General features: G+C 38.0%; 1 protein-coding gene across 3 annotated transcripts in view; it reads right to left on the bottom strand.

Annotated features, from left to right (window-relative positions):
* The window catches only part of LOC130187031 (MICOS complex subunit mic25a-like), a 53,085-nt gene extending 41,629 nt beyond the window's left edge, over positions 1-11,456 (bottom strand). The window contains exons 1-4 of one of the 3 annotated variants that reach the window (XM_056404458.1): positions 11,234-11,456; positions 10,391-10,487; positions 9,257-9,311; positions 7,280-7,436 (exon numbers count right to left, since the gene is read on the bottom strand). In XM_056404458.1, coding sequence (XP_056260433.1) covers positions 7,280-7,436; positions 9,257-9,311; positions 10,391-10,487; positions 11,234-11,317 — 393 coding nt within the window. In that variant the 5' untranslated portion in view covers positions 11,318-11,456. Of the gene's footprint in view, positions 1-7,279; positions 7,437-9,256; positions 9,312-10,390; positions 10,488-11,009; positions 11,153-11,233 lie in introns of those variants that run through there. The other 2 variants (XM_056404467.1, XM_056404474.1) reach the window with 2 other exon arrangements.
* Between the last annotated feature and the right edge of the window lie 196 nt (positions 11,457-11,652).

The raw sequence follows: 11,652 nt of genomic DNA on the forward strand, positions 1-11,652 counted from the left end.
AGAAAGAAATTCAGGGTTTATATCTGTGTGTGCATATGTTCACCTTCACACTTACTGTATGTCACACTACCAGACTCAAAAGCCTTGGCTATGGAGTTCACCCACTCAGTTTCAATGTAAACCTCTCTCTCTCTCTCTCTCTCTCTCTCTCTCTCTGTCTGTCTCTACTCCTTCAATTCATTTCTGCAACTTCTCCTCTCCCTCTCCTCTGGATTTTTAAACCCATTTTTCTATCCCTCCCTTCCTCTCTCCCACCCTCTGTCCTGGGCTAACAAGCCGAGTTGACTATCTAGCTGGCTGGCAGTCAGACATCTGAATCTATTACTATAGCACGCTCCAAGTCTCTTCTCTCTGCCTTTCAGCTCCTACACCTTCTCCCTGACCATGTTTCTCTTTCTCTGAGCTCTCTGCCCTAATGCTTCCATGTGTTTGCTGCCCGAGCCACTGCCTTCTATCATAGATTCTGTGCTCTCTCACTGGGGGGTCAAGAAAAAAAAGAAAACACTGGTAGACAAAGCAAAAATAAATATGTTAAATGTGTGTACACGTGTGCACATGTAAAATGGCAGACTGACTTAAATGTTAGTGCTTCCATAAAAATGCAGATTTTTATTTCTGTGGTATTTTTTCAATTGATATCTTGAGTGTGCGCATGCATCTGTACTATACCAATAGAAATTTAATGAATACATAATGTTAAAAGATTATCATCTTGTTGTTGAATTGCTACAGTGCCGCTTGTATTTCCTGGTAATCTGCTCAACAATTATGTGCAATCATCTGCTGAAAAACATCAGATTCATGGTTCTTATTTTAGATGTACGTTGTCATCTTGGGTCAAGTGAAAAAAAAAAACACATATATTATTATGGAATTGGCTGAACAGAGCTGGACCAGCATGTCCATCTGCTGCTAGAAAGCAAACTCTCAAAGCAGCTGAAGTGATCTGAATTGACAGACTGCTGTTACCACAGGTTAGTTGAGTGTGGAAGGATGAGATGGTGAGGTAATATTTGCCTTCAAATCAGAGATAGATTTGATGTGTGATGAAGTCTTCAAACATGCCACAGATTAAATATCTAGGCATATTAACACTGTATGTAACCATAGAGATAAGGAAACATTAGATTAAAAAAAATAATGGTAAAAAGTAAGGGAATGTGCTCCAACAATAGTAGAAAAATCCATAGGAGAGAATTATATTCAGTGATCATGGACAAATGTCTTTAGACATAGACAGCAGGGGGGCCTGCTGGTTAGTGAGAACATCTTGCAACTGAAAGGCTGCATATTCAGTGAAAAACACATTTCCACCCTTGTCAAGTGCCACTTCCTAGTGTTTCTACGCAGCAGCAGCAGGGCAATACTGTTAACATGTGTGGCATCATCCGCAGTGGTTGAGTGTTTGTCATTTCAGGTCTGACTTTAATGAATGTTGGGCTTTTCACCCTGGTTTTCATCATCTTTCTTTTGGACAGTGTCAAATGCCTCGAGTCATCACTCTCTCTCTCACACACTCTCACACACACACACACACACACGCACACACACACACACACACACACACACACACAGAAAGGACAGAGACTAGTGGGTTGAAAAGAGAAAGATAAAAAGATGAGACAGAGCAGGAGGAATAAATGCTGGGAGAACATGTTGCCCAGGAGCACATGTTGCTGTGCAGAGCACACATCCATCCTGCTTTTTAATCCCCAGGCAAACATGCTTCAACAATGCCATCTAGTGACTATTTATGGGGTTGCATCTTGCTTCATTATCACACCTTCACCAACCTTGTTTATCCAAATACTAGACATACCAACCAATAACCTACCCACAGTTGATATGCGGTGAAAAAACACTGACTGAATGAAATAATATACTTCTTCAAATTCCTACTAAATGAGCACAGCCTGACACTGTCATTAATCAGGATACACAATATGACAGGACCACCTGATTTGTTGTTTAACTGAGTACACAAAACAATCAGGCTCAGGTGTTAAAGGAAAGAGGACGTGTGAAAAATCAGGGACATCAGGGGTGACCAATTGGGCGCAACACCTCTTATCACACATTTAATCTCAAACTGTATTACTGACAAGTTTCTCATACACTGTTGCCCATAAAGTTGGAATAATTTTGTTTTCAGACACAATCCTCTGTTTATTCCTATTTAAATGCATCAGTAATCACTTTGGAAGAGATGGACCATTAAAGTTTTGAGAAGATATACACTTTATCTGTCAAGAATAAATCACATTGTCACAATCATTTCATGGAAAGACGTAAAAAATATTTTATTCCAACTTTATGAGCAACAGTATCAAGATTTCATTATTTCTGTTTTATAAAAGATGTCAATTTCTTTTTACAAAACTCTGTGTACAATAAAATCTTTGCAAAACTGATCTGGCTTTTTGCCAAATTTGCATTCTGTGATATTTTGATCATGGTGAAAAAATGGTAGATTGCAAAAAAAAATTGTAACATTAATGATAAGTTTGTGTGCATCAAGGACCAAGGCAGCATGACATATGAAGAGTAACCTATTTTCCACACTGAAATTGGTATGAATTTTGATATGAAAATTACCTCCAGGGTTTATTAACATCTGGATGGAGTATCCAGATATGCATGTCACACTACAACAATGCATATTTCATACGATGCAATACAAACTTTCAATAAGAATTGTTGGGTTTGTAACTATGGATGACTATAAATCCTTAAAATGTGTTAGTGACTGCTTGCCTGTGCACAAATATGCAAATGGTCCTGATTTAGTGTTTTTATTTGCATCTGTATCTTTTTAAGGATTAATGATTCTTTCTATTTTTGTCATTTAAAATTACACACATATAGTAGACCTATTCCTCTCGACCAAACTGATCTGAAATTAAAACTCTACCTTTTCATGCCGTTGTCAATAACCTTTTTTGGAGACAGCAGATAAAAGCTAGCTTTTAATATACAAGACTACAAGCAAACCAACCCACGACCTCCACACAGGCAGCAAAGTCGACTCCTCTAACCCACCCAGGAAGCTTCTGCAATTGAATAGTTTAAAGAAGGTGCTTGTTATTGTCTGTATGTGTCTGTATGTGTATGTGTGTGTGTGTGTGTGTGTGTGTGTGTGTGTGTGTGTGTGTGTGTGTGTGTGTGTGTGTGTGTGTGTGTGTGTGAGAAAGTTGCTCAGTACTGAATGCCTGTGCATACTAATAGCATTTTATTTGCAGCATGAATGTCACCACTGAGGTAGGGAGACGAGTCGGGGGAAGAAAACAAACACAGGAGGTGCTAATGAGAGAAAGGATAGGAGGAGAGACTAGGTGTTAATGTAACTTGCTGTCTCTCCCGTGTCTTCACTCAATGTGCAACTGTTAAGGCCTAAATATAGTCTCCGAACAAGGTAGGATGACAGGTTGAAAAAGCCAAGTTGTCTTTGCAGGTGGGGTGAGAAGTTGGATGTCATTGTGACAGGGGGAACTACGAAGCAGAAGCAGTAATTAGCAAAAAAAATAAAAAATAAAAAAATAAACAAGGTCCAGAAAAGACAATATTGTAGAGCACACAGGTTTCCACATTTCCTGGACTGGGTTTAATATAGACACACAGCTGTGCAAACTTAACCCTCTGCTCAAAAATGTGTTTTGCTTATCGTTACTTCACTTGAATGTTTGACCTTCACTGTGCAGAGTTTGACACTAGAAAGCTGTTTTCACATTCATCTGCTGAAGGAGGAAGGTTTCTCTGTGCTCACCTTAAATCACACATATAATATATCAGGTTCAATATACAACGTATACTAGTGTGATATGGTAAGTTGAAACTCCAGTGTAAACATACTGAGTTAAACTTTTGAGCAATATTTGATAGTCATAGATTCTGGGTGTATTTTATGTCTTAAAACATGTCTGGAGGGGATCTTTAAAGCATTAGTATGTAGGATTTAGGGGAATCTATTGGCAGAAATGGAATTTTATATTCATAATTACGTTTTCATCCACATATAATTTAGGAGCCGTGTTTCCATTAGCTTAGAATGAGCCCTTCATATCCACATAGGGAGTGATTCTCTTCCACAGAGCCCACCATTTTGGACCATCATGTTTCTTTAGTAGCCCAGAACGGACAAACCAAACACTGGCTCTAGAGAGGGTCTTTTACTTTTTTAGGTTACATGAAGGCCACTGTAGGTTCTTCCAACATGCTTGGAAAGGGAGGGGTGAGGGGAAGGGTATTCAGGGGGCGGGATATTCAGTTGATTGCAATCTCCAATCCCACTGCTAGATGTCACTAAATCCTACACACTGCTCCTTAAACTGAAAATTTGGAGTGAAGGTATGGGGAGGGTCAGCTACCTTTTGGCACTAATGGGTCATGTCCAGTGTTCAGAACTTGATTCTGATTTCAGCGTCTCTATCTAGCACAATAGCACTATCAAGTGCTACACAGAGAAACAGAATTTTGTACCAAACAAAAATGTAAATATATCAAAATTAAAAAAAGGTTTAAAATATAATATACAAGATGAACAAACAGAATATAGTTTTGACTGAACTGTGAATGAGCCTTGTAACGTTATCCCCCTACAATACACATTTCTTCTGATGTAAACTAGGGCTGAACAATTAATCAAAATATTATTGAAATCACAATATGGCCGAGTGCTAAATTGGAGGAGCTGAAATTTCTTTTAATTAAAGGTCAAATATGTCACAACATATAATAAATGAAGCATTGTGGTGTTACGGAGATGCTCCAGCCTACAAATCATATTCTTCAGAAGTAAGGGAACAGCCTTTTTTGGTAAAAGACCCAACAAAAAAAAATCAAATTTTTCAGTAAAAAATAAATTCAAAAATGACCATTTCAACTGAAATCGTGACTAATAATGCAATCGCAATATAAAATTATCACAAAAAGATTTTTCTTACATATTAGTCCCAAATGTAAACTGACACAGCACCTGTTTAATTCACAGGTATGCACATGCACAGATACATATAGACACAGATATATATGTCTACATACAAATAGTCCCAGTGGTGGTGGTAAGAGCTGAGACAGGAATAAATGGCTAATGTGAGTGTTTGTGACAGGCAGCCTGAGGCAGTGTGGGGAGCAGCTCAGCTCCCTGACAGGTGTTGCCTCCCCAACTCCCTCAACTCCTCGCCACCTCAAACTAACACATAGGCTGCATGCTGGGGAGCCATGGGTGCATGTGGGGAAATAAGCTGGGGGTTGCTCACTATATATGTGTTTGTGTATTGTGATAGCGTCACAGCAGTGTGTGTGTGAATGTATGTCTTTGTGTGTGTATGTTTGTCTTCTCCTCTGGGAAATAAGGGAGCTCCCAAACTACTCAAAGTTGAGCGTTTTATGGTGGAATGGGGAAAGAGATGGAGGTGGAGAGACTTTTTTTCTTTAAGTCTCCAGCTGTGTTGTTGCCAGTAGATGCAAGGTTGATGGAAAATGCGAGGAAGAGAGGGAAGCCCACCTGCTAAGCAGAGAGATTTGATGATGGGACTCTTAAATCAGATTCACTGGTCCTTTCAATTTGCTCAAAAGCTGATGCAAATAATGTATAAACCAAGCACATCTTTCTATTTAATCATATTAGTGAATTCTGCCAGGTTTCAGCTCTTTGTTAAGTACGTGTGACATTTTAGACAGCAGAAAAATCAAGCTGTGGAACAATGAAGGTGTTAAGACAGTTGAGCAGGAAAAAGTGAGACCGAACAAGAAGGACAGGTGAGAAAAAGGGACATGTGGGAAGGGAGAGACATTGGTAAGATTTAAAGTTGTATGCTCTCTAGATTTCTCACACACTGCATACATCTACTTCAATTATATCATCACCTGAAAGCAGCAGAAACCTCACCCTTTATTTTACTTAAAAGTACAGTTAAATGTACAGATAAAATTTTGCTTTGCACCTAAAGTCCAAGCTTCATTTACTCCAAGTGTTGACAAAAAGATGCTCAAACCTGTCAAACACACACCCATCATCAATGACAGAGTCAGGTCAACACTTTTCTACTCTGTACAATCACAGACAGAAAACACCCCTTTAAGTCGTCACCCTACACAAAGACATGTTTGCACATACAACGACACGCTCTATTGACTTGTCATGTCGGAAAAAGAAGAAAACGAGTTAAACTTACAAATATGTCGAGATTATTGTAAAACACAGGACACACGCGTGCACAGGAATGTGTCTCGAGTCAAACTTCTATCTATCACCTCTCTCTAACTCCCACACACTGTGCTGCTGGTTGACTCATTATCAGTCTGAATTCGACAAGACTGTGCGTCAACACACACATTTGAAAAGAGAAAGCCGAGCTGTCTAAGTCTACATGGAGACAACAATCAATGCCATCACTGTACATGCATACAAGTAGGGTTAATCAGATTACAGAAAAGCATATAACACCTGTGGCTTTCATGGGAATAAGTGTAAAATGCATTGTTCATGTTCCTGTTTTCATCCAATATGCAGTACTGTTAAAATAGATGATTATCTATAAACACCAACAGGCTACAAAGATCACCAATGATTTCTGCTCTAACAAAATACACATACTGTACATCTCCACCGTCACATTTATGTTGCTCCCACATCACTATCATAATCTATCAGTGTAAAGATTCATAATCAAGAAAGAAATCTATCATTTAATGCACTGAATCAAAATGGTTTTATTGGCAGGTTTTTGAAGGACTCAACAAGCCTCAAAACTACCAAGTCAGTGATATTAACTCTCACTAGCAAATATCTTGAAAAAAGCATTGACATTATGTTCCAGAGAAGTGGTTTTCAAGTGTTTGATGGGGTCAAAGATTTTTTAAATATATCTCCACTCAAGATAACACAAATGTTATTGAAGAATATGTGAAGTTATACTGTCTAAACTTATTTTAAAGTTGAATGAAGAAAAAAAACTAACAATTTACTGAAAAAAGAGGTTTACTGAAATTGGCAAAGTCATAGGATGTTTCGCTTGAACTGAAATGTTGCAAATAAAATGAAGTGAGACAGTGTGCAAGGTTTTTTTGTTTGCTTCTTCGAATCCATTAATCCTTCTCCTACTCACCTGTGTCACTAATTAGGTGTAAAAAGTGTTCTTGTCTGTCGTGTAAAGCGTAAATTAAAACATCAAATCAATAGTTTTGAGAAGTATTTAGTACAATAAAATTCAACTCAATAGGCCCACTTATGGAAAACACAGCTTTGAATCTTGCTGAAAGACCAAAATATTTCACTCACCAGCATCTTAGCCCTTTCTTGCTCTTCACGGGCTTTCCCTTTCTCAATGATGAGAGCGGGCATCAGCTCATCCACGCCTGTGGTCGCAGCAGTCTCTCTCTCCCTCTGGGCCAGTCTGGCTAACTGCTCCTGCACCAGGGCCTGTTGATGCTCAAAGCTGAAGCAAGGGAGGATAAGAACTGTTTAAACCTTTTCCCCTGTATTTATCCAGTAAACATCTGTCTGCTAAAAATGCAAGAGAGCAGTAAGGTCAAAGGGGGGTTTGGCAGAGGTGGAAAGTAACGAAATACATTTACTCACGTTACTGTATTGAATACTTTTTTTGTGTATTTTGTATTTTTTAAGTACAATTTAAAATCGGTATTTTGTATTTTACTTGAGTACGTTTTTACTAAAGTATTGTATTTAGTTACTTTATAAATCCTATCCGTTACTGAGTAAAAATAACAATTCAACCTACAGGGGAAAAATACGCGCCAGAACCATTGACAGTAAACCAATGGCCAGAACCAACAGTGACTAACTTTACAAAACAACTAACTTTAAGTTGCTACTTAAACTGAACAAGAAGTTCAGTTGTTGTGAAGTTGTTGTTTTTGCACTTACATTTGTTACACTTGTTCTTTAATTAAAAACAAAATAGTTTTGGATTTCTGACCCCTTGCCCTATTTTTACTACCCTCACACCCCACACAAAGAAAGTAACTAAGTAACTTTTACTTAAAGTACATTTCAAATGAACTACTTTTTACTTTTACTTGAGTACATTTTCAGATGAGTACTTTTACTTCTACTTGAGTAATATTTCATCAAAGTATTGGTACTTTTACTTGAATACAATATTTTTGTACTTTTTCCACCTCTGGGGTTTGGTATGAGTAAAACTAATATCTATATTTTTGGGATAGACTCCAAAAAAAAAAAAAAAAAAAAGACAACAATAAAAAACAAACAAACCTTATGCATAGTTTGCTTCAGTAATGTGGTATTCATGAATCCATGAACTGTTGTGTGAAATCTCATTAAAGTATCACATTAAATCAAACAAGTTACGGTTTATAGTGAATACTGCAGTTTTAAGTCACACTATGAATTCATAACATACCAGAATATGATTTGACCTACAATATAATGCAACCCAATCCAACAGCATCATGAAATATGGCCTAGGAAATTACAATAAACTTCACTGCCACATAGGCTCAACTAAATCTTATGATTGCCAGCTTTACAACAACATGATTTATTGAAAAGCAGAAGTATTGGGTTGATTGATTTACTCCTGTAGTACCTACAAAACTGATATACAGCCCAAAGATTTAAACCACTCTCATCTTGGCCATGAGCCTATTTCTCTAACTTGTTAACTACATAGACCCACATCATTAAGAACAGATTATATTCCTGAGGTTTGGCACTAATAACACTGATCAAAAATAAAATAAACTGTATATTATGTCTAACTAGTTTTCAGGAGACAGCATTACAGTGAGAGTGGACCTGCCAACATGTTAGTGTTCAATAGACACTCAGTATTGTATATGAGCATTCCAGCAGCATAGCAACATGCCTGTTATATAGACAGAGTGAATCAGCACAGGCAGTGTTCACAGGTCACTCAGCAAGTGTATGTTCCCTGTAAACATTGCACATTAGTATCCACTGTCTGCTATGTTATACATCTGTCACCTCCACTGGTTTGAAGCTGACTGGCGACAATATACATGAACATCAAATTCCATGCTCAATCTTTCATTTACGCAGAATGAATTTGCAATTATTAAGTGACATCTCAGGGAGGTGTAAAATCCCAAGTTAGTCAATATTAATGCATTATTTTTAATATATAGTAAATAATACATAATATAATACAATAAATTGTTAATTCACGAATAAATGAATAGTAAAAAGTAATAATAAATAATAAATTCATGCAAAGTTATGGCAGGTCTTAACCTTGACATTATGAACACCTACTCTTTGCGCAGTTCTTCCTGTATTTCTGTAGTGGATGGTCCTGTTGGTTTTGGACCTGAAATTCAAATAGGATTAATATTATAATAATAATAATAATAATAATAATAATAATAATAATAATAATAATAATGGTAATAATAATAATAATAATAATAATAATAATAATAATAATAATGATAATATATTAGTACTATTAGCAATTAGAATATGCATCAGTTTCCAGGACAGATGGAACAAATGGTAACTGGTATATGAGGGGTTAAGTTCTGGCCAATCAAGATCCCTGTGGGTATGACACCTGTCTTACAAAATGATCTGTGTTAAGTTGACTAAAATAGGTCCCCTTTTAAACCATTATTTAATACTAACATAATTATCAAGAAACAGCTAAATGTAGCTTTACTTAACTTTAATTATCAAATAACATATATTTGAGCAACAATGAGGCAGCTCCTGACACAGTTAAAGCATACCATATTCTGTTCTTTCTATAATGAACAATCTAAATAAAGTTACACAGCACTAGAGTTGATCTTTATCCTGATACTGTTCTCATCAGTCAGTCTATGTGGACAACTGGACAAACACTTGGCGGTTTATCAAGTACACCTAGCTAAAACTAATGTGGTCTAATGTAGTCTTGATTAATACAGCAGTCCTGTAACAAATCCCTACCTTTATGAAAGTTTCAATGTTCAGCTTTTGATGAAACCGTTTTAAAGAAGTGTCAGCTACATGATCATTTTGGGGAATGCAGTCTGTAGTGCTGTTGAACTACATTACATCATGTAGACAGGTGTTCCTATTATTTTGCCCACCCCAATCACATCAGTGAGGGTAGGTTAATCAAAACACACAACTCGTTGTATAATGCAATACAGTTCAACACCACTACAAACTACAGCCTCCAAAATTATCATACCACTGAAATGACACCTCCTTTAACGTGGTTTTAACAAAAATTGATTATTATAACCTTCATAAAGATAGAATTTAAAGCAGGACTGTTGTATTAAACTGCATTAGTTGTAGCTATGTGTTCCTAATGAACTGACAAGTGAGTGTATTTGCTGACAGAGTGGGCCTCCCAGTGGGAGCTCAGTGAGAAAAGACAGGTCTTTGCATGGGACATACGCGGTGGTGGCTTGTGACTGTCCAGTGGAGACAGTGGTGGCTTGACGCTGTCAGACCCCTGAGATTCCCTCATCCGCCGGAGCACTTCCTCTGAGAGCTGGAGCATGGGAATAAACACATGCACTTAAACACACACACACATGCAAGGCAGGGCAGGATAGATGCGTGCCTTGGTAAACAGCAGATTAAAAACGCAATCACTGTACAGCTGTGCCTGACCTCTCTGACCTTTCTGAGTAGTGGAACAAAGAGTAGCTATCTGCTTACATGGATGCTCACGTGAACACATTATTTATTTACTCTCCTGCTGGACACTGCGCAGGTTCACAGGTGGGACACAAGTGGAAACTGTGTGGCAATGAAAATGAAAATAACTGTTGTTGTTGTTATGATTTGTGACGTTTGCCGTCACAATTAAATTAACTCTCAGCTACAGTAATGTAACTCCTTTACATGTAGTTGACACGGCACACTTAGCTAATAGTTACGTTACGCTATGGAAATTTCGCCAACATATTAACGTTATACTGCATTATGTCTGTGGAAATCTGCCCTTAACTTGCCTTTTACGACTAGCAACACATCGTAATTCAAGCCGCTATAAGAGTAGCTCACTAACCTTTACATGGCGGTAACGGTCACTGGGGATAGAGAGGGGGTATGACCGGGTTCATTCGAGGACATGGGACCTGTCAGTCTGTCGGCGCACCTTAGCCCGACACCACCGCAAAAGCCCACAAGCTAACCGTTATTAGCTTTAGGGGTTATGACTGATAACATAGCTAATTTCAAACTTTGGCTTCAAATTTCCCCCTTTAGAGTGATACATAGCGTTATATCTACCTTCACTCCTTCAATTACTGTGACCTTCTCGTCTTCGTCCAGTCCAAATGACACTTTTCTGGCCGTGCTTCCATTTCCTCCCATTTTCACCAGCTGTCGGTTCCCACTTGATTAGAAAAAAGTAATAGCAACCCCGTCTATGGTTGTGACAGGGATACACATTCATGAGAAAGCGGCAGGAATCGCCGCCACAGCGACTGGTGGTCAAAATACTCCAATAAAGGTCACTCCGGCACTGCAGTATCCTCAAAGCTCATTGGTTGGATAAATAATTCGGACCCAATGAGTCATGGTCGTGCAGCTGTGTGGACTAAGGGCAGATGGGAGTTGTAGTTAGACTGTCTAGCTGACGTGAAGTCTGACCTGTGAAGCTTTTTTAAGACAAATGCAACACAAGGACATACGAATCCTGGATGTTC

The sequence above is a fragment of the Seriola aureovittata genome, chromosome 2, assembly GCF_021018895.1.
Source record: "Seriola aureovittata isolate HTS-2021-v1 ecotype China chromosome 2, ASM2101889v1, whole genome shotgun sequence".
In the NCBI taxonomy this organism is placed as follows: domain Eukaryota; kingdom Metazoa; phylum Chordata; class Actinopteri; order Carangiformes; family Carangidae; genus Seriola; species Seriola aureovittata.